This window comes from Carassius auratus, chromosome 8, assembly GCF_003368295.1.
Source record: "Carassius auratus strain Wakin chromosome 8, ASM336829v1, whole genome shotgun sequence".
NCBI classification, from domain to species: Eukaryota; Metazoa; Chordata; class Actinopteri; order Cypriniformes; family Cyprinidae; genus Carassius; species Carassius auratus.
This window is the reverse complement of record NC_039250.1, coordinates 13,969,549-13,994,323: the sequence shown is the minus strand read 5'-3', so window position 1 is coordinate 13,994,323 and position 24,775 is coordinate 13,969,549. Positions and strand designations below refer to the sequence as shown.

Sequence of the window (24,775 nt, the reverse complement as noted above, 5' to 3'; positions counted from 1 at the left end):
TTTAGGGGTGATATGGACCACAGACAGAAGGCAAAAGGGCCAACAAGTGCTAAGCATCTCTCGGGAACTCCTTCAAGACTGTTGGAAGACCATTTCAGGTGACTACCTCTTGAAGCTCATCAAGAGAATGCCAAGAGTGTGCAAAGCAGTAATCAAAGCAAAAGGCGGCTGCTTTGAAGAACCTAGAATATGACATATTTTCAGTTGTTTCACACTTTTTTGCTATTTATATAATTCCACATGTGTTAATTCATAGTTTTGATGCCTTCAGTGTGAATCTACAATTGTCATAGTCATGAAAATAAAGAAAACTCTTTGAATGAGAAGGTGTGTCCAAACTTTTGGTCTGTACTGTATATAACTAAATGATGGTTAGTCTCTGTATGTGTTACCTGGTGATGAAGGTGCAGTCATGTTGTACACTCTCTTCCAGATGAACTCCACTGGTAGTGTCAGTGGTGACAGGCTGTCCGTTGTGTCGCCAGTGAAGAGCAGTGACTTTGTCCACCAGTGAAGCAGTGCAATGGAAAGGCAGCCTGTCCCCTTTAAACACGACCTGTCGCAGTGAGGGTAACAGAGACAGCGTGTGCAGCTCCAGCGGACCCTCTGAGTAACAAAACCATTGAAAAGATGATGATAAAAAAAATGATTACAGTTTAAAAGTTAGATTTTATTCCAGAAGGATGTATTAAACTGATCAAAAGTGGCAGTATGTTACAAAATATGTCTATTTGAAATTGATGTTGTTCTTTTAAACTTTCAAATTCATCAAAGAATCCTGAGAAGGAAAAAAAAAGGTAGCTTTGTACTGTTTGTGTGTTTTATTGCCGGGTAATCATTATCATTATAATCATTAATCAAAATCAGCTTTGCTTGTGAAACATGCTGGATGAATCAGTCCCTTGTCAAGAACTGAGGATATGTATTCACAACTGCAAACCCACAGAGGGATCTTTCCTAGTCGGTCCCAGCTATGTGCTTCTAGCCAACATAAATATGTTTAAGGGCAGCAGAGGAAGAGATGGCGAAATGAGCTGATATTAAGAGAGTAACAGGAGCCCCGGTTTGAGGCCCAAGACTCGGAAAAATGTCTACCAGAAAGATGAGATGAGGTTTAACAGAAAGTCACTGAGAAATTCAATCAGACCCCTGTGGCAAAAGTCAGAGAAAAAGGGAATTTTTAAGCAAATATACTTGATCTCCGCTGGCTGAAACATAAGGATTGAGCAACACTGCAATTCAGCCAAAATACCAAAACTGATCAAAGACTAAGTTGTTGTCACTGATAAATTGTGCAGGTTTCAATACTGAATGCTTTTGTTTCAGGAAGTGGCCACAAGGGCTACATCATAATAAGGGATTGAGTCAAAAATCCAATAAATCCCTTATAATAATAATAATAACCATAAAGAATCATCGTTAAAATTACAATAAATAATGTGATAATAATAATTTATGTCCTCCACAGTAAAATTTAAATGGTCGTATTTAAATTTTCACATATTTTTATGCATTTATTCTTTTAAAAACAAAGATATAGCTGAATATAGGACTATATTAAATATAAGTTTGGATCTAATAAAATCCTCTTTATGATAATAATAATAATAATAAAATCTGTCCAAAACAATGGTTTGCCCTCTCCATTTTCCCTATAAAACTAACCTGTAAAATATTCATTAAGTAAAAAAATGGGGCAACTAGTCCCAGTCTCCTATACACTCAAATACATAGAAAGCATATGTTTATAAGTAAATATGTTGGCATAAATTCCATTCAGATGTGCATATTGTCTGCAAATAATTCATCATGATATTGTTTAAAATTGAGAGTGATTTGGCTCACCACAGCTGAGGTCAGTCTCTCTCAGGAGACGCAGGGGTTTGTTCTGAAGTCTTCTGGGATACGCACACAGCGTTTCGTCCCCGAGCCGAGCAGAACTGCTGTGGAAAAAGCCTGGCACCCAGCGCAGACCGCAGTCACATGACAGGAACTCAGAATGAAAGTTCCTAAAGAGCACACAATTAGATGAAGCTTGTTGTTCAGAAGAAGACTGTCCATTCATTTATGTATTTAAACACATTCCTAAATCTCAATGGAATGAGTTAAGAAACTGTACTTGTCATTTCATACAAAGACATTTACACATTTTAAGTGTGACTCCAGGTTGAAATACTTTTAAGGTCTACTTTTTGTCATGTTACAGAGTTAATCAAGACTCTTAATATTCATCAATGCTGCATTACATGATTATCCTGTCATACTTGATAAAGAATAGGCTTCATTTAATAGCAGTTAAACCATTTTTTTGGAAATATAGTTGTGACTTATAGACTTATAGACAATCTTAATTGTGTGCATTCTAAAATTATGAAAAAATCACTGACAAATTGGCATGCTAGAAACTCCAGGAATATCTATTTCTATACAAAAAACAAATGAGCATGTGCACCATGAGAACTTTCACTTTACTCACACCAGCTTTAAAGAGTGTAACTCCATAAACAAATGTGGATCCAGAGAGGAAAAGATGTTTCCAGAGATGTTTCTACAATATAAGAACACAAATGAAACATTTTGCAATTCTCAAATATTGACAAGAACATTATAAAAGGCATAATTTGCAACAGATGCTCTGTGTATCATTAGCGAACACATGTTATTCTGCTGGACAGCACAGAAACACTTTCAGGAGTGATTCTGATTTTCTCTGTTTTTGTATTCCAACAAATATTTGTTTCAGAAATAATGACTTACAATTTTGTGAGGTTGGTGAGTCCCTGGAACACTTCGGAGGTCAGGCAGCCAATTCGGTTACTGGACAGGTCACTGTACAGATTACAATGATTCAGATGCACTCTTGTTCTGTGTTCCAGTTTTAGCAAACTTTGGAAATCATCATGAAGCAATCATTATACAGTGATCAATGATTCAACTTTGAAACTGTAGCGTTTCAAACTACTTATATTAGTTCAATTACAGTCATAGTACTATGCCCCAGCTATACACCACAGGCTATGAATATATGTTATACTCATCAAGGCTATATTTATTTGATGAAAAATACAGTAAAAACAGTAATATTGCAAAATATAATTAAAATTTTAAATAACTGTTTTTATTCATGTGATACAAAACTGTATTTTCAACATCATTCCTCCAGTCTTCAGTGTCACATGATCCTTCAGAAATCATTCTAATATGTTGATTTGCTGCTCAGAAAACATTTCCTATTATTATGGATGCATACTTCTTTCAAGCACATTAAAAACATTTATTCTACATTTTGAATGGTATGACTGATTGATTGATTTAATTTACAAAACTTATAACTTTTTTCAATTTTACTCAATTTGTTTCAATGTGAGGAAGAGTAGAAAAAGTACTACAACAGGTACTACAACATGCTCCACTATCAATTCATGTTTTTATTTAAATTAATTGTTAAGTGAAACCAAATGCACTTCTTTCTGCTTAAAAAGTACATTTGTCCCGTAAAAAATAAATCTTGTTAATGAAAACACATTCGTGCTTTAATTGCAGATTAACTGTCCACATGTTTTGAAGCAACTGTACATGTTGGAAATATTTGTCTTGATTTACAGGAAAAATTACTTTGCATTATGAACAACTGATCTACTGTCATACTGCTGAAAAATGCAGTTAAGTTACTCGCTACTTTTAGTTATGTACTTACTAGTGCTGTTAAACAATTAATCATGATTAATCACATCCAAAATAAACATAAATATATGTGTACTGTGTATATTTATTATGCATATATAAATAAACAAAATCTTTTATTTTGGATTTGATTAACCATTTGACAGCACTAGTATAAATATATTTTAAATATGTTTTATTTCAATGTCCCAGTCCAGTATTACATTTGCACCAAATCACACTCTATGAATTTGATTACTCTATGAAAAAAATCAAAAAATCTTTTTAAGGGGCCATTCACACAGAACATGTATTTGCATCTAAAAACACAAGATCTAAAAAATCTTTTCTTTTTTTTTTCAAGAGCAGTGCACAATGTGTTTTCTGATTAGTTAATGGTTCTGGAAATCCTTTTTACCTGACACTCTTGGAAAAGTAGTGCGCTGGAATGGAAAATCTCATTCTGTGTGAAAGGCCCATAACAGTTTTGTAAGTGAAAGTTAATGCGATTATAGCCACATTATTGCTAAAGTGTGTAACTGGTGTCCTGTTATAATAACTGATTATGATTTTAAGGTGTACTTACAGTTTTCGTAGAGCTGTGAGACCCAGAAAGGCTCCGGGCATGATGGTGCTGATCAAGTTATTCCTGAGATCCCTGAGAAACAGACAAACACAGAGACTTTTGAGCAGATCGACTTACGTTTACTCTAATTGATATCTTTGTGTAGATTTCCCATGGATTACACTTTCTGTCTTAATTTAAAAAGCAACCCTTTTTTCTATATTTGAGCAATAAAAGCTATTTTTGCCTTCGTTTACTGCACTTAATATACTAAAACAGATGAATACGTATGTACATGTGCTTTGAAAGAAAAGAAAGTTGCATGTTTGTATATGCAGACCATTGCTGGAGTCCAAAAACAACCAGTTCATGTCAGCATAAAATAACATGAAATAAAATATGAAACACATTTTATACGCCTTTGACCACAAGACCCTTTCCCTGCCTTCAACATAGTTCACTTTGTCATGTCTCTGTTTGAGAAAGAAAGAGAATCCCTGCATTTTTTAAACCATACCTCAAACCACACCTGGTCCTTGGGCTCAAAATAAAGGCAGATCCCCCGAGCAGAGAAAACAGACACACATCACATGAGAAAGTGGAGATGCTCTCTTTAAACACTGGAGGCTTTTAAAGTGATTCTTCCTACAGTGAAGTCACACCTTCACTAGACAAACCCTAAATATTACCTTCAAAGCTTGTACTGGAAATGAATGTTTCATGCCGCCTCTGTCCTGGCCCGGATCTCTGTGTTTGCTTTTGTCCATGTGTTAAAGCACTTATCAGCATATTCGGTCATCAAAACAGGGATTCATACACTTAACACTGACAAACTGACCTCTGAAACTCTTGCATGCTTTTTTATTGGCCATGAAGGATTTTTTAGGATGATGAGGGTCGACTCAAGTTTCATAATGGCTCAACTTTAAATCAAAACATACAATACTTATTCCCTGCATTCCCCATCACTGTTCTGAGATGTATTCATTAATTCTGATTACATTACATTATTAAGTTTAGACAGTATTATTATACATTATTATGAAATATAGTGCTTTATACATATGTTAACATTTAAATAAAAATATATTTTAAACATTAATATTTTGTAATTTATTAAGTATTTGTGTGTGTTTGTGTGTATATTATATATGTACAATAATTAAAATGTATATCAAATACATATCATTTTCTATATTGTATGTGTGTTGTATGCTTAATATAATAAGCTACTTTTGAATATAAAATACATAATTATTTCTGTAGTAAAAAAAATGTATCATGTCATTAATTTTAATATTATTAGAAATAATACCTGTATATGTGATAACAATAATTTTATTAGAATATACATATAATTAGAATTAGCTTTAAAATAAAATAAATTTCACTTTGTATGTATTATAAAGTATTGTATATTCTAATGCAAACTTAACAATATAATTATATGTAACATTTTATATATACACATTATATGCATATACTATTTTCATGTTTATGTATTATTATAATTTAGGTTGTAGCCTTTTTGGTAACACTTTATAATAACTGCACACTATTAATCATTAATTAAGCATTAGTAAACAGGTAATTCATAATTTATAAAGGATTACTAGACAGTAATAAGCAGTTTATAAATACGGATATAAATGCTTTTTTCTTGATTTAAAAGCATATCTATAATGTGTTTAATAATTGTATTTTCATACTTTATTCATGATCAATTTATCATTTCTCAATGAAGTGTAGCATTATTTACAAACCAGTTATTTAGGAGTTGCCAGTGATTCATAAGATCACAAGAAATGTAGTAAATTCAGGTAGTTATAAAGCATTTAGTAGTGGTCAGTTAACTATTTATGTGAGCTCATCTAAAGTGAGGACTAGTTATGCCTTGTAAAGCATTTATAAAGGATATTTAAAGGCTCAGTTATCTTCTAAACAAAAAACTGAAACAAACACAGCACAGTGATACAGAACATAAATATTAACAGCCTTTAAATCTCATTTGTAAAAGCTTTACAAGGCATAAATAGTCCTCACTTTAGATGAGCTCACAAAATAGTTAACTAACAACTACATATGTTTTATAACTACCTGAATTAACCCTGAATTACAGTAGAAATACATGTTAATAAACCATTTATTAACACTATAAGTAACTATTACTTTATGTCTGAATAAAAAGATGTATGAATGCACATTTAAATAATTTATTAATCATTTACTTACAATTTCTAAGTGATCTTATGAACCACTGACAACTCCTTAATAACTGGTGTGTAAATAATGCTATACTTAATTTAGAAATGATAAATTGATCATTAATAAACTATGAAAAAACAATTATTAAACACATTATAGATACGCTTTTAAATCAGGTATAAAGCATTTATATCTGTATTTATAAACTGCTTATAAATGTTTATTAATGCTTTATAAATGATTAATTAACTGTTTCCTAATGCTTAACTAATGATTAATAGCATGCAGTTATTATAAAGTGTTATCGCCTTTTTACTAAATGTGTAGAGTTTATTTGCAAACACAGATAACTTTTGCAAAAATCATGTTTTTTTAAATAATGTTAGCATGTTTTTATTGTGTTTTATTGTGTTAGCTATATTGTTGTTGTTGTTGTTTTAACCTAATCAAAATAACCCAATTGCAGTTAATTAGAATGCACAGTGAAAAACATAATTTTGGAAAATTGTTAAAAAACGGAGTTATCTTTCTTAGCAAATGAACACATGCTGAATTGATTATGTGGCTAATATTGAACCAAAACAAGCAATCCACCAATCAATCATCCTCTCTTTCCTATTGTCCTTCATCCATGAAGCTCTATCAGTGCTGAAACTACAGCAAACAACGCCAGAGCATGATATCATGTGCTGAATATAAACATGAACATTACACAGCTTGATAACAGATCTGCTGTATGTATTTGCAGGGAACCAAGGCATTAACACCGGCATGACAGAATGCAGTAAAGCACTGGCCTCTCACATCTGTATGGCCTACTGAGTTCTGCATGATTGACACATTAATAGCTATCAGAGCCAATATACAGAGAGAAGCTGGGGGGGGAGAAGGTGAGAAAGTGACCGCAGGAGAAAGTTATGCGCTATTAAATACACGTGTTTGAATTCCTGTGACTACAAAAGAGTGCGACAGCAGGATAAATAGGGCATGTTGTAGAGTATTTGAGTCTATGAATGTGAATTGTTGAATGAACCTCCTCACAAATGTGTGTGTGTGCCAATAGCAGTGCTCTTGGATGGGGAACAATGGTTGTTTCCTGGCTAGCGTGTCCTAACCCTCATTAGCACTGTGATGAAAAGAGAGACTCTACCCAGTGTTTCCTCACACACACACTGCTAGAGTAAAGGTCAGAGCAAAGTGTGCTCTCTGTGTGTGAAGATCAACACAACGGCTCACAGACACTCTCTTATCACTCAGATGGGGAATGGGGAATGTGGAACGAGGAGAGTTCTCTTCCTAAAGTCTGGAGCACACACACGCACACACACACACACACACACACACACACTGCAGAACCACAATGTCAGTACGGTTGGAGTGATTAAAGACTCATGAAATCTGGAGTTTTATGGCTCTTAATCTGTTTGTCAGTATGGCAATATATTCATAAAGTTGACAAAATGATCTATTAGCATATTTATATACTTACAATTAAAGCAAGTTTAGATGAGCAGGGAACGGGGGACTCCTGATGGCTGCCCGAATGCGGAGGAGCCCTCGCCGTCCAACAGGTAATGCAATGCTGAAATAAACGTCCCTTATTACACTTTCGTAATTGTGTCTTGTGACGAGTGGGGCAGGGAGCCTTCGCCGTCCACCAGGCGGCGGAGGAGTGTTGTGCCGTATTGTGTTAGAAGACAACAAATCCCATCATTCCATGCTCCTTCTTAGCATCATCAAACCACGCGATTGTTATTGTTTTGGTAGTGCACCCTCTAGTGGCATGTCCTACAACCTGTATCTTTAAATGTAATATATTTTAATTAGGGCTGTCAAATGATTAAAATCTTTAATCAAATTAATCAGAATTTTCAGTGGATTAATCATGATTAATCACTATTTGCAATTACACCTGAATCCTAACCATTTTTTTTTTTCTGAAATGCGTACCAAAAGATAAATAACAGGACACAGATACATAATTTTCATGTATTGATTCATCAATATGTGGTTCTTTTTTTTCTGAATTTCAAAAGTTAAAATTTACTTAATCAAATTTACCTGAGCACTATATCAAACCATGCCTTTTAACTACAGATAGTGTAAGAGTTTTAGGTGAACCAGTGGTTAAATATAGCCACATATCTATGAAATTAAGCATAGAGAAACTCGAAAGAATGAACTCAGAAACACAAACATGCGCCCTCTGCACTCTGGGCACTCTTGTTTTTAGGAGGTGTTCATTTGCTCTGCCACAATACTTTAGGATCGATATTTTCACGTTCTGAAGGCTTCAAGTGCCAGTAAAACCAAGTAAAAATGCAAATGCTTTTTCAAACAGCTGTAATTTTCGCTGCATTGCATGTAGGCGTTCTGCGCATGGGCATTGTGAAACACATGACGCTATAACAGGAAGAAGCTCCAGCGTATCAACTACCAAAGTCGTCTCTGTTTATCGAGCTTGGCATGAATGTATTTGAGAGTAACTGGGGTAAAACCTTAAGCTTCTTCTGTGTTTTCGTCGCAGCGCTCGCCGCTGTTTTTTACTATCTTGAGAATTCAGAGATCGACGAGACTTTCCTGACCTAAATAATTTGTCCCACTGCGCATGCGTGAAATGCGTTAAAAAATTTGACGTAATTAATGACAAACAACTAATTAACGTCGTTAACGCACTATTTTTGACAGCCCTAATTTTAATATATACAGTAATACAAATTCATCATTACAAATGTGTAATTACAAATATATTAAAATATATTTAATATATCCAATATAAGTTATACTGAAGTATATTTTATTTACCATAAATGATCATATTTCAAAGACAGTCGAAGTAATCATGAAATCACATATAAATATGTAGTTAATTCCAACTTACGTGGGACAAAAATGATTCTGTCCTCCAACAAAAAACGACCATATAGGTCGTTTGTGCAAGCATTTATTATGACCTATAGTTACGTTTTAAAGTTAAGTGCCCTCTAGCGGGCTTAAAAATAATGGCAGTATTGCGTTGCATCTGTCGTCATGAATTGACGTTTGACGTCATTACTAATCAAAACGCACGTTTATTTAAATGCAATGTGTGGGCGTTTTACACCGATCTCACAGTATTTCTACATATTTTACTACTATAGGTGGCTTATTCGTTCGAATGCCCACACCTAGCACCACTCCTAAACCTAAACCTCACAGAAATCATGCTAAATTATGATTTATTGAGCATATACCTTTTCGTAAACTAAATGTTACTGGCTTTGTATAAAAAAAAGGCAAAAGCTATTGGATACATCCAGGCCCAACTTCCTGTTTTAACAAGAAATGTGTTCACACAAGACAGAAAACTGCACTCATTAAGTGCTTTCACAGGGTCTTTAAAACTCTGGAGCAGTTACGCTCAGTTGGGATCCACAAACTTTCGTGAGCTTCACAAAAGGATTTATAAAGAATGATTTTTGATCCGTGTCTTTAAATCACTCACAATCCAAGCCAAAGTCTGCTGAATAATTTCCCCAGCACATGGTTTATGATTTTCTTAGTAAGACCTTGATGTAAGAAAATGACAATAGGTATACAAACTTGCAGATGTTTAGACGGGAAAGCTTTGACACACTTCAATCACTGACCTGAGACAGCATTTTGTAGTATTTCAACTCTTGATGGAGATATGGGGATTATATGGGACACTCTCCTACCAGCTGTGATGCGTTGAGTTATAATAATGAGTTAATAATGAGTTATAATATATATACCTAAAACGTATATAAATTAAAGGGAAAAAGAGACAAGACCATGCATTTTATTTTCTAAAGGAATGAACTGATCGTCCCATTAAGCACTGCAAGTTTATTTCAAAATATGCAAAATCAAATTTTACAAAAGTATAGGTATGCTGCTTTTATTCACATGGTAATGGTGACTTCTATGACAGGATTTTGACTTGTTTGTACATTTTTTAAAGTTAAAAATACACTAATTTGTAGCTAAATTTAACCTCAGAGCTCAAGGTTGATCGGTCTTGAAATAATTATGAATCAGTTGCTAAAAAATAATTTAACTGTATGTTTTACTTTTGGATCTAGATTGTTAAACTCGGTGTGCTCTATTTAGAATTTCGCAAATGAGATTTAATGTAATTGAAAATTGCCATTGGCAAGTGACTGTAAACTGTAATTTTAAAAAGAAACTGCAACATAACACATGGCTTAAGGCAAATTGCTAGAATGATACTCTGACTTAAAAGGGGGATGAAATGCTAATTTTCACTCAATATCCTGTTAATCTTGAGTACCTATAGAGTAGTACTGCATCCTTCATAACTCCAAAAAGTCTTTAGTTTTATTAAATTTATAAGAGAAAGATAGTCTGTACCGTTTTTTCCCGGAAAAATACAACCGGCTGGAGGCGTGACGTGTGGGCGGAGCTAAAGAATCACGAGCGCGAGTAGGCTTTTGCGTTGAGAGCATCTGGAAGCTGTGACATTACCTTGAGGAAAAAAAACATCATCCAAAACAAACCATGGTTAACAGTCAGATTCAGCGTATATTTATGATCCAGAATCAGATCAAAAACTGAAATTGAACAAGAGCAGCAGCAGCAATGACTACAGCAGGACGTCTCTATGTAGTATGTATTGAAACTGTATATATTTGCTATGAATAAGTTCCACTTAATGTCGTTTTTTTTTTTTTTTTTTTTTAGGTGTACATGTGGGAAGTGCAGTTTGATGCCGACATCGCATGTTGTTTGATGTGCTTACGCACCGATAGCTAAGTTAACAACACAGAGATATTTGAAGCAGTTTTACTCACCGCCTGCGGTTCCAACACACGATCGTGACCCTTTTTCGTTGGGACTGCATTATCCTTAAGAAATAAACTATGTGCAAATCCGTCGTCAAACTGGGCCTTGTTTGTAAAACAAGCATCTTCGAAATGCAGGAAACAAACAAAAACACTTGCACAACTCCGTTGATGCTCTGTAAAAATAAACTCCATCCACTGGTCCCTTAATGCTGTTTTTTTTTTTTTTGGTCTGCTGTGCTTTGATGATATTTCTCTCTCGCTCTGGTCAGTGATTGTCTCTGCTCTGCTCTACGGGCGCGCGCTCTTCCGGCAGAAGTGCCCTTAGGACCCATATAAGGAAATTCCGCTCCATCTAACGTCACACAGAGCCATACTCGAAAAAAACTTTACGAAACTTGGGACAAACCGGAAGGAGTATTTTTGTTCCAAACTTCAAACGTACAACTTAATTTTTTCAACTTTGTCCATGTTTAGCATGGGAATCCAACTCTTTAACAGTGTAAAAAACTCTGTATGCATGAAATAGCATTTCAACCCCCTCTTTAATAAATAAGTAAATAAGTAAATAAATAAATATTTCCTCAGTGGAAAGTTTTTTTTTTTTTTTCTAACATGTGGTGTCAAATATTCCTCACATTAAACCACCAAAACAACAACAACAATGATAATCTAATGTAAAAACCGTAAATTGATGGTGTTTTTAGCTTTTAATGTAGTGTCATCTTTTCTCAAATCTTTGTAAAAAAAAATATATTTTATTGTTATGTATGTATTTATATTACTTTATTTCTATTATTATTGTTTATGTTATTTATTTTGAAGTCTACCAGGGGTTGGGACGGGTTGGGATGGGTTCTAAATTTGCAGTTGCTTTTTTTGTTTTATACCACTGTTCCCAGAAGAAAATTTAAATAAACAGTTGCTAACAAAAAAATAGCAATTTGGTATATTAATATAGGAAGGAATATGGTGAGGTGTGTTGCTTCGTAGATTTAGGTGCATATAGCAGAAGCCATTTTGGTTCTGTATGTCATTTCCTGTCCCTCCACAGAAGTTGTTTCTCGTTTATTTTTACGGTTTCCTTTCTCTCTTATTTTTTATTTTTTTAAACATTGTTTTTTCCCGTAGCGCCGGAGTCCTGAGTAGGGGGAGCGGACGTGACCCTGTGTAATGGCCACTAGCATACACATCGGACATGTTAAACAATGGAGTCCTTATAACGCTGCCTTGAAATTTACATTGACCCACTCCTACCCAAACAGGAAATCTGGATCTGCCTGTTTCTTATTTTTCCAACTCATTTCCTGCTTTTCCTCTCCTTCCTCAGATAATTGGAATAGTTTTCCTCTATCTCATCTATCCAGTCAAAGGCAACATTTCACTTTCATTTGTACCAAAATTATAGCAAATGATCATCCATTTGAAACCCAATTCACACATAAAGAATATAATCTGAGTATATGTGTAATACGTCAATGTCATCATTTTAATAATCAGATAAATGGAACCAATGTATTCATATCTAGTTCAAGACTGGCCAGTTTAGACTGAAATGTCTAGCATATTTTAAGAGCTAGAAATAAATACACATGTAATGTGAAGTCCAGACCATTTCCTTCAGATTTTTTTTTTTTTCAGTAAACTCATGAAGAAGTGCACTTTTGAAGAGTTGCATTTCTGTGGTTAATGTTGATTATATATTTGTTCAATGTCAGAAGGACAGTTCTACGCCAAAATAAACGTTGAGACCGGAATTGTGGAAAATTGCTCAGCCTTGTGCTTGGAGTCTGTGCACTTCCAGAAATAAATTAGGTACATGTATTAAAAAAATGACCATTTATGCTTTTGGGATGTTGCTTCAGTTGGACTTTGGAAGGAGGTTTGCTGTCAAGTCATTTGAAAGGACCCAAATGTAGACGAAAACTAATGCAACAATCCAGTTTTACTTCAAATCTTTATCAAATGATCTATGAATGTGTATTTCCTCTGTTAGCCACAGACTGACCAGAATGATGTTTATATAAGAAACACAAAACAGTTGTGTATATATATATATATATATATATATATATATATATATATATATGACTGCTTTGTGTTTTTTGTGATGGTTGTTCATGAGTCCCTTGTTTGTCCTGAATAGTTAAACTGCACACTTTCTTTAGAAAAATCCTCCAGATCCCTTACCAGCATGGACTTTATAATTTTAAGATCCATCTTTTCACACTAGGACAACTGAGGGACTCATACGCAACAATTGCAAAAGGCTCAAATGGTCACTGATGCACCAGAAGGAAACACCATTGTACTTATTTGGCTTCAGGGAAACATGTAAATATCTTCTGCTGCTTCTAAAGGGCAATGGAAAAAAATACAGTGTTTAAACAAAAGAAGAAATACTTACACATCTTCATCCTGTTTTCATCCCCATTCATTTGCAGTGCTTCATGGGAGTGATATGCTTAATTCCTAATACTGTATCATTATCTATGTTCCAACACTGTTTTTGTGATGGTTGTTTCTTGCTTGTTCTGAACAGTTACACTGCCCACTGTTCTTTCACAAAATCCTATGCATCCTGCAAATTCTTTGGTTTTCCAGTATCTTTTGCATATTTGAACCCTGTATGATTTTGAGAGCCATCTTTTGATGCCACACTGATGACAGTTGAGGAACTCAAACGCAACAGTTACACAAAAGGTTCAAACAGTTACTGATGCTCCAGAAGGAGATGTGATACATTAAGAGTTGGCAATGAAAATTTTCTGAATGTGAAGACATGGGTAAATGTAACTTATTTTGTCTTCTTGGAAACACGCAAGTATCTTCTGAAGAGCAATAGTTCATGAAAAAAAAAGTTTAAACAAAAAAAAATATAATTTTCATCCTGTTCAAAAGTTTTCCCTCAGTTCCTCTATGGAGAAAATTAACTAGATTTTTACTTATGCAACCTAACTCTTGAACAAAACTGCTGAAATTTTGAAGCAATGTGCAGAAGTCCAACTATTAATATGTTGGAAAAAAACACAATTATTAATCAAAAGTCCTGCACATTGGGTCGGCACACAGTACTTTAAGAGTAGAGCACTGAAGCATTGTCACTAGGCCAGCAAAAGTACAAAGAAACAGCTGTCAGACAGCAAAGAGCTTATGAAGAGTTAATGAACACAGGACAATGACAGGCTATGTGTGAACACTGCTGCATGTGGGTGGACTTTGAGATCCAGTCAGTCTGGGCTGTAGGAAGGCAAAATGAAAAGGGTTTCTTGTAGACGTGAAAGAAGGAAACACAGAGAACAAATATAGAAAGTTGTAAATTCAGTTCAGCTGTGCATTTCACAGACACGGTAAAAATGTCCTCTTAAAACTATACCTCATCTGCTCTTTCAGCGATTTCTCAGTGTGAATGCACACTCTGTCACTCCATCCTGCTTTTCCGTTTTGTGAAAAGCCCAGACGTTATCGGGTCCCGCTAGCAACATAAACACACCCACACTAGCACACATACACACACTCACAAACACACCCCTTGCCTTGAGTTTATCTAATAGTCACATCTGGAGTCTATCAACTCCAGCGGTCTGCCCCCTTCTTCCTCACACACTCCTCTGGTCCTGCTTTGTCCCATTCTTTTAACACTTTCTTCACCACGTTACTACTGGATATGAAGCCTGAGACAGCTCCAGCAACTGAATATTCAGTCCCTGCTGTTAGGCATGTTCATTGGCTCAACATCTCAACAAGAACTCAAAATGAACTCTGGAAGAAGAACTTGGACTTCTGTTGTGCTGCGGAGGAGTTTTGAGGAGTATTTGTGTAAACTGTGAGACGGAGGTAATCTAGTCCGGTCAAACCATGTCTAGTCAAACTTGTATTATGATATTACAGCTTCTCAGTTTCAAGAATCATTCTTTCATTTCAGTTTACAGGGATATGATTTTACTGAAAAGTGTAAAAACTGTGGCACTTCAAATATTGTTCTGTTTGTTTAAGCATCCCTGAACAGTCTGACACAGCAACAGCTTCCTACCAATGAAGTGAGTTTGGGGGCAGGGCTTTCTGTTTGGCCGACCAGTGAAAGATGAGGGGAGAGTTCAAGAAACAATCAAAACAATCATTTTTTGCAGGCTGATCAGCCACTTGTTGAAAGTAGTGCAGAAGAAATGGTTTCAGAGAAAGCGATAATTTATAATTTTTACAAATACTGGACCTTTTTTTATTAAAGGGACACTAAGTAGGAATTACTCCCATCTAGTGGTGAAATTGTATTTTGCATTCGAACTAATTTTGCTCTCCAGCGCCTCGCTTTTTCAAATGCGCGTTGCATCTACGGTAGGCGATATGTACGAAAAAGCTTTGACAGGATGTCTTCTAATAGCACTTCGTCGAGTTTTCCTTCAGGTGAACAGGTGTGTTATTTCAAACAAACTGCAACATGACAACTAACAAACGAATGTTACAGTATGAATTACTGACTGTGGAAAACATGAAATATTGTAATTAGTAGTTATGTCTTCTTTATTCGTTATATTTTCTGAATAATGTGCATTGTTAGATATAAAAAAAATATTATAATATAGATTGTAACACTGACTTACCTGTCGAGAAGAAAACTGGCCACTTCAGCGTCTCTTTTGAAATCTTTATCCAGCATTAGCTCTTTCCACCTAGAAAAAGCTTCCCCGACATTAACTCTTGTTTTCTGTAATCTACGGTCACGTTTCCTTTTACGTTCTATTTTTGACTGTTTTGGCGACGATGTTTTCTTCTCCTGTGGCGCGGCATATGTATGGTCCATAATAAGAATGCAATCCAGACTTTTAAACTTGCCGGTGCAGTTTCAAGCGCCTCTCACTGCTCTGCACCTGCGTTTCTGGCTCTGACTGAAAACACGTTGTGGAAACGCGTTGGCTTAGTACTTTTTGTCCCTCTCTGCTATTATAGTTTTGCAAGATGGCGGAACTACATGGAAGCCTCCGTCGACCTACCCGTCCCATGTATATAAAGCATTTTACCGTTTCATTTAAGAAAAACCAGTGTCAATTTAAAGGTATTCACGGTAGCCCGTCAAAATAAAAGTTCATTTTTACATAAAGGCATTGTGCTAGAAATATTACAAATATTTAGTACAATGTATGTGATACTGCTACTACGGTTGAAAAAATGAATAAAAAATTATTTTAAAGAAACAAATCACACAATATTTCTACCATGTTTTAATTTTAATAGCAAATCCCCTTAATTTGCCAAAAAAAATAAAATGTTTACATTTCACTAATTAAGAGACAAATTAAATTTGGGTGAAACTTATTTACTATTTTTCATAATTGTATTACTTGTAGAAAAACTTTAAACACAATTGTAAATAAGTATAAAGAATTACATTAGATTTATTTTTAGTAATGAAAAGCTTTTTTTTGTTGTTGTTGTTTATTAGCATATTTTTGTGTTTTGCTTTGGTACTGAAATTGGTACAGAGAATTGTGAATTTTCACTGGTATCGGTACCGAATACTGAAATTTTTGTACCATGACAACACTACTCTATTGTATTTATTTGTAGTTTTGCTTGTAGTTAGATTTCTATAACCTTGAAACAAACTGAACATTGAAAAAGTTTAACCGTTGCACCCCCAAATAGATAGATGGATAGATATAGATAGATTATATTTCCTGCAAGTACTTTTTAATTCTGTTTTCAAGATCTGAAGAACTCTACAAGTGTTTTAAATGCACTTTTATCACAAGGGCAGGTCAGATTAATAAAAATTGATTGTGATCAAGGTTGGACTAAAACACATCACAGACAGAAATAACCATATTATATATGCTTAAGATGTATTTTTGTCTCACTGAGATCTGTTTTATTTATTTCTTGTTTAAAGTATTATTCTCGAGTTAATCAATGAAGGATTGTTGGACTTTTAATCACATAAGAAGCTGATTGAATCCACATCTGTCCTTCTCTAGCTATGTTTATTAGGGAAAGATGGTTAAATTCACTGCCACTGCCACTACCCTTCAGATTTTATGAGAGGGCCATGAGCTTAGCAGTGACCAGCACACACACATACACACTCTGGATAAGCTCATATCCTTACCTACATTGGAAACAATGTTAATCTTAATTCCAAACACAGCATAATGAACCTACATTAAATTAAAAGGAGATGGTTGGGACATTCTCAGTAAACAAGCGTCTTTCTGTCTGTCTGACAAGCTATCGTATTGTATCGTATCTTATCACATCACATTGTATTGTATTGTTTGTCTGTCTGTCTATCATATTGTAATGTAATTGTCTGTCTATCTATCTGTCTGTCTGTCCCGTCTGTCCAGCTATCTACTGTCTCTTATTGTATTTTATCTGTATTTCTGTCTGTGTTTATCATATTGTATTGTATCATATCATGTCTGTCTCTCTGTTTGTCTATCTATCGTATTATGTCATATCATATCTGTCTATTTATTATATTGTATTGTATTGTATTGTATTGTATCATATCGTACCTGTCTGTCTTGCTATCTATTGTATCATATCAGTCTGTCTGTCTAATCCATCCATCCATTCATCTATCGCATATGCCTTTTACATTATAAAGAACCAAAATAGACACTAAAGGGTCAAGGTCTCTCTCTCCTTCGCTCCTCTCTTTATGAAAGCACATTTTGCTCCTACATTTTCCTCATCCTGTTCACTCTATCAGCTTGTAATTCTTCATTCTCTCTCTCTCATTATTCTCATTAGCTCTGCTCAAATCAGTGCTGGACAGGCCGCTGTGATCTGTTCACACACTCTTTAGGGTCGCCGCTCGTTAGCAGGGGCCAGCCTCATTACAGGATGTGTGTGTGTGAGTGTGTACGTGTCTATGTGGCTGTGTGCCGTTTTAAGGGACGGCACTGGGTGGAAAATGTAATTTAGTAGAGCAAGGCAAAAAACGTGGTTTTGGCTGAGTGTGTGTATGTGGGTTCAGGTGAAAATTGCTCTTTTCATATAACATGCTTGTGAGTATGTGAAAGAAAGCCAAGACAACACTAAGACACACTTACACAAACGCACACTAACATGTGGCCTTCACGACATCCTACAGCAGCCCGCTGTGTTCTATAAGGGTATAAAACAAACATGGCTAAACATCGCTCTCGTTGGGTGGTTTGGCGAGCTATGAAGGACTTCTTTTCTTTGAGGAGGTCTGCTTTAATGAAAGGGAGGACTGTGTGAGGAGCTACCAGAGAACCAACGCCAGCCTCTTCTCCTGCCCTCTGGCACTACAGTAATACTGCAGGCCTTATAGAGGCACATATACTAAAGGGAATAAGTTTCATAATGTCTAAGAGTGTGAAAACTCCAGAGAGAACATGCTAGTTGTGTCAGACCTGAGGGATGTGCACTGAAAGGTCAGGATGCCACGTTATGATGAAGGAGACTCAGTAACAACAATAATAAATCTCTTTTCATTACTGTTATTTTACCTCAAGTTCAGTTATAATGTTAATCGAGGTGCAGCATTGATATATAAATATGGTTGGTCCTGTGCTAATATGTCATAACTGTGACATGTTCCAAATGAATGGTTTTACAGGGAAAAAAAATTGGGAAGGAGCAGTCAGTCAGATTTTTTTACTAATACTTTTGTTCATCAAGAATGCATTTAATTTTTTTTTTGTTTTTTTTTAAATAAATCAATACTGTTATTCCATAAGAATGCATTACATTTGTTTAAAAGTGACATCAAATACTTTTTTGTTAGTACTATTTCAAATAAGTGTTGTTCTTTTCAATTTGTTTAAATTCATTTATATTGAATTCGTTTACATTCATGAATGGATTATGAAAAAAAAAAATGTGTCAGCATTTCCACAAAAATATTAAGCAGCTCAACTATTTTCAACATAATGTACTGTGTACTACATAATAATATATGATAATAACCAGAAATGTTTCTTGAGCAGCAAAACAGATCCTTCTAATTCTAATCATTCTAACAGTAGAATGATTTCTGCAAGGTCATGTGACACTGAAGACTGGAGTAATGATGCTGAAAATTCAAAAATCCAATAAATAAAAAAATCTGAATAGGCAAAATCCTATTTAGAATGATCAATTCCATATAAAGGTATTTAAAGGGATATGAGAGAAATGATTCTATCAGGGATTCAGCCTCACCACCCGTCACATGAAGCAGGTCACTCTCACCTGCCTACGAATCACTGCCACCTGTCTCTGCCAGTCAAGCTCCCTTTATCTCTGCATTCTCTCTCTCTGTCTCTGTTTGGTCTCGTAGCTTCAATGCTGACTTTTCGGACTGCCTGTATGTTTGCTGGCCAGCATGCTCCAACCAGGATCACATCTATATTATCAAACGCTCCTAAGCTCCGTTGTTTCCCTTGGCTCATCAGTGGGAAGAAACAGGACATTACCTTGATAAGCTAAGCCCTTGAGTCTTACCTGCTAACAGTTTGCATCCCGTGGGGACTCCTTCATTAATAAACATGTTGTTTGTCACACATCCTTGTGTCTCCAGAGTATTTGCTGACATATTCCTTGTGCTTCCCTGTTGTTTTAGCATGTACAATGTTTTATACAATATTAAAACAACAGTTGATACAGGACGTCATACGCTCTATGGCGAATGCATTTGTGCATGTGCTCTCCATCGGTTCACTGAGGTTTAACAAATCAAATCTGGCCTGTGACCTAAAATGAGTTTGACGCTTCCATATTAAATGAAATAATCTGGAGGATTCTCTTCCATTATTTCACTCTGCTATGTGTGAATTCACAGGAACGCCCAGCTTAAAGAGTATATACATACTGTATACAGAGAAAAAGCGAGAGAAGGGGGTGACGGCTGTTTAGAGAATATTTAGAGCCTTGAAGCGACGCCAGAACCGTTTGAGAGAGATTTCCATAATAGGTTGCACAGCACACAGCACATGGGATGAGAAAAGCACAGCCAGACAAAAAGACAGAGTGCTGCAGTTTTCTTTCGTGTCATATCGATAACATATGTGTCATGATAAAGAATGCTTTGACATCACTTCAGTGAAATACTGCTGCGCTGATAACACACTCTTTGAATTGAGGGAGAGGGAAAAAAAGAACATTGCAGTAGATATTTCAGAAGTCAGATCTGTGATTGATATTAATATAATAACACTCCTAGACATGAATGTGACACAGGCAGCCGTTTTTGGGCTATAGAGAGAGTGAAAATATGAACTTGTCCTGAGATGACTGCTGTACAGACCGCACAGATAAGATAAACTTCAGCAGCATGTTACGTTACACACACACACACACACACACACATACAAGCTGGAAACAATGAACAGGGATATGCCCTGTATTAAAACAAGAATAAACAATAGAGGAGTACACGTACACACATCACACAGACCTGTCACTCCGCAGGAGGCTGAGGCCCAGGGCATGCTGGGAAATTTGTTTGTTATGATGAATTATACAATCGACTATAATCAGGTTCTCATGAGCAGAATAAACTGATTTAGTACTTCGAACTTTACAGCCCTTGTGATAAAGAAAGAGTACTTATTACGGAAATAAGGAACATACTTAAGTGCGAACTGAATGTAAAGTTTTCTAAAATGTATCTGGTTGTTTAAAAAGTATCGTAGATTAAAATGTTTTAATAAATGCAATTAGCTGAGCTTTAGAGTACTAGAGAGTCACATATAGAACTTATATAAACCTTACCCTGGACCACAAAACCAGTCTTAAGTGTCAATTTTTTCAAAACTGATATTAATACACCATCTGAAAGGAGAAAAATTAAGCTTTCCATTGATGTATGGTTTATTAAGATCTGACCTGATCTGAGTATTTGGCTGAGATACAACTATTTTAAAATCTAGACAAAAAAAATCTAAATACTGTGAAAATCACCTTTGAAGTTGTCCAAATGAACTCTAAGCAATGCATATTACCACTCAAAAATTTATTTTGGAAATATTTATGGTAGGAAATTTGCAAAACTGCTTCATGGAACATGATCTTTACTTAATATCCTAATGATTTTTGGCATAAAAGAAATATCAATAATTATAAAACATACACTTTTTTTAAAAATATATATTTATTAGCTTAAAATTTAATAATGCTAAAAATATACCCCAGTGACTTTTTGTTTTGGTCCAGGGTCACATATGTCTGTGAAATGTGATTAAAGTGTACTGTTGAATGTATTGACTAACATTTATGGTAAACTAAAATATGCTTTGATGTCATGTCATGTATTTAAATACATTTGTAAATATACCTTTGTAATGATGAGGTTACCAGTAAGTACATTTAAAATATATTTACATGCATATGCATGTACATACATATTATTCATGCAAGTAAATATATTTTAAATGTAATAGTGAAAAACACGCTACAGTTCAATTCAGTGCTTTAATATGTTAACCAACACATCAAAATAAGTGTACTTATTTTCTAGTATGACAAAAGATTATGGAAGCACTGATTTAAAGTGTACCTATGTAAACACTTTTAAATGTGTACTTAAGTGTGTTAAGAAAGATAGACATGAAAGTTTTCTCTTTTAAGTACACTTAAGTGGCCTATTATTTCATTAATATTATACTTTTTGAATTTATATATATATATATATATATATATATATATATATATATATATATATATATATATATATATATATATATATATATATATATATATATATATATATATATAAAAAGACTGCACAAACTTTCTTGGGTCAGTTTTGACCCATTGAATATAAACATTATTTGACAACTTCATATTTTTTTTCAACATCAAGACTTTTAATTCTTTACTAAAAACTTTTTATTTAATTATTTTATTTTATGTAAAACATTTCTGGGACCCCTAATGCAAAAGGAAGGTTAAGATTTTTAGCACATGACAAGAGCATATTCAATACTATTATGCACACTTTTTCTCACAGTGGATTATGACATGATATATTTATCTTCTTTTGTCTCCTCTATTATCATGATGCATTCAAATCAACTCTAAAAGTCAGAATTTACCACCTGGAAAAGTACAATAAAATTCTGTTGAAATCAGATTTGGAAAACAACTTCCAGTTTTTCTCATTCAGAAATGTGATTATTGTTGTGTGATGTCACACTAACATGTGATAAGATGATTCAAAGACAGGCGAGTAAAACCCAGTAACTGATTATTCGTTCATAATCACACACCTGAGGAATAAATGCTGTCGCTGCATAACATTGCTTGGAGACACATGTCCAAAAGAAAATGCTTGAGTCATCTGCCTGGCAATTGAATGTCTTTACAGAGTGAAGTCAGTGATATATATGAGGAAAGAATATCCCACATCTGACGTCGATTGGAATGTAGCATTAGAACTGTAGTGGCCAAGGATATTTTGGGCTTCCTTTTATTTTCCTTTAACATCCGTTGCCATACCATTTTTGTGTCATTTTTTTTTTACAGACCTACTGGATAAGGAACGCGTTTTCAGTTTTGTGGATACAAATATTATACATTGACCTTATTCTACATCCCTAATCTTACCCAATACCTAAACCTAACAACTACCTTACTAACTATTAATAAGCAGCAAATTAATAATTTATTCTTAATTAAATTGCCTTAGTTAAAAGTTAACAAGTGTTACCTATTCTTAAGTGTTACCGTTTTATTTACTAGTGCTGGCAAACGATTAATCGCTGTAATTGCTGTAACAGTACAAAATTGTCATGTTAATATAATCTTTTAAAAAAAGTCAAAGTCTCAGTAAATCTTAGGAATTTATGATCTAGGAACAACAACATCTAATTTACTAACCAAAAATGTAGCAAAAAAAAAAAACTTTTGTATGCGACACAAAAAAAAGAGTTTTTGATAAACATTTAATGTCATAATGCTTAAAAAAAAGCAAAATACAACTCGTTTCTTATCCTTTTCTTAATAAAACATTGTGGGTTTTTTTCTCAGTTAATACAAGTTGAAAAATAATTTATGTGGTACTAATAAAGAGTTAACATCTACAGTTTTATATCTACCCAAACAGCCCCCCCCCCTCATTCTCTAGCCCAGTTTAACTACAATCCCAGGTACGAGTGCCTGTTTGCGGGCACAGCTCCAGTTTCTCTGACCTTTGACTTCCGCAACTCCCCAGGGGTCTTGTCTGCACTTGCAAAAACAAGCAAATCAGATCCTTTTACCCCAAACAAACACCTACACAGAGAGAGCAGCCCTGTCTTACACACACACGGCTAATCACTGCACACGTGCACACATGAGCACGAGCGCACCAACGTGCACACAATAATGACCTAACACACACACGCATTTAACACGTGTTGCCACATACACTCATAACAAACACAATTTACGATTAGAAAATAAGTCTTAGTCCACTAAAAATACTTTGGTATTATGTTTTTTTAGCCATAGTTCCAAGTTACATTTTTTAAACACGAAGGCTTCAAGTAGAGCTACAAAACCGCTTTAAATAGAAAATAATGACCTGTTGCAGCTGTCAGTTTTATACACCGATACTGCAGGTCAATCAGCAGCACAACATATTTCTTCCTCCTTCATTTTCAGGCAGCCTCCTCTCCTCCTCTATTATCTGAGCAGTTCTTCACAGAGTGATATATGGAGGTGTAATGAGACTCTTTCTGTGATAGTCTTGTGTACCGGCTCCCCCTCCCTACTGTAGCATCACACTCACGGAAAAGAGCAAACAGCTCCCTGCCAGCGTTAACTTCAGTATTCAGTATGAAATCAGAAAAAATATTTTGAATTACTTTCAGAATAATGTAAAATGCTGTTGATTTTGACCATATTTGAACTTGTTCATTGTATTTAAAGCTGAAGCATGCAAATATTTGGTCAAAAAATGAACAAAAAAACTTGATCTGTCAATCTCTAACTGTGTTTTTGAAGTGGGACTACTTTTCTGATCAGATGTACTTTTGTTTATGCATCAGTGATGTTATTTCTGTGGGTGGCGTTTGCTGAAATTCACGCAATCAATACTTTACGAGCAAAAACAAGTGAAAGTCGGTGAGATATGAGATGAAACACTGGATATAATTTGCCATATACAGTACAGACTTAACAGATTCTGTCACATATAATATAAATATGCTTAATTTTATTTGAAACATATACTGTATTAAGAATATATTGGTTTAAAAATAACCCAAAATACTCCTTTAAGGTTTAGATGAACATGCATATGAAAGATTTAAATAGTGATAGGCTTTGTGGTTGTACTTTTTTGTACAATATTGTTCAAAGGTTTGGCATCGGTAAGATTAAAAAAATATTTTCACTCACCAAGGCTAGATTTACTTTGTCAAAAATACAGTAAAACAGTATATTGGGAGATTTTATTGTGATTTAAAATAGCTTTTATATTTAACTATAAAATAAAATGTGAATTTTCAGCCGCCATTGCTCCAGTCTTTAGTATTTCTTGTTGTTATCAATGCTGAAAACAATTGTGCTGCTTAATATTTTTGTAACAACTTTTATATATTTTTTC

The 24,775-nt window shown here is 34.6% G+C and overlaps 1 protein-coding gene across 1 annotated transcript in view; it reads right to left on the bottom strand.

Moving 5' to 3' along the window:
• The window catches only part of LOC113107365 (adhesion G protein-coupled receptor A2), a 77,522-nt gene that overhangs the window by 11,546 nt on the left and 41,201 nt on the right, over positions 1-24,775 (bottom strand). The window contains exons 3-7 of the mRNA XM_026269817.1: positions 4,250-4,321; positions 2,758-2,829; positions 2,477-2,548; positions 1,846-2,009; positions 393-606 (exon numbers count right to left, since the gene is read on the bottom strand). Of these exons, the coding sequence (XP_026125602.1) occupies positions 393-606; positions 1,846-2,009; positions 2,477-2,548; positions 2,758-2,829; positions 4,250-4,321 (594 nt within the window). The remainder of the gene's footprint in view (positions 1-392; positions 607-1,845; positions 2,010-2,476; positions 2,549-2,757; positions 2,830-4,249; positions 4,322-24,775) is intronic.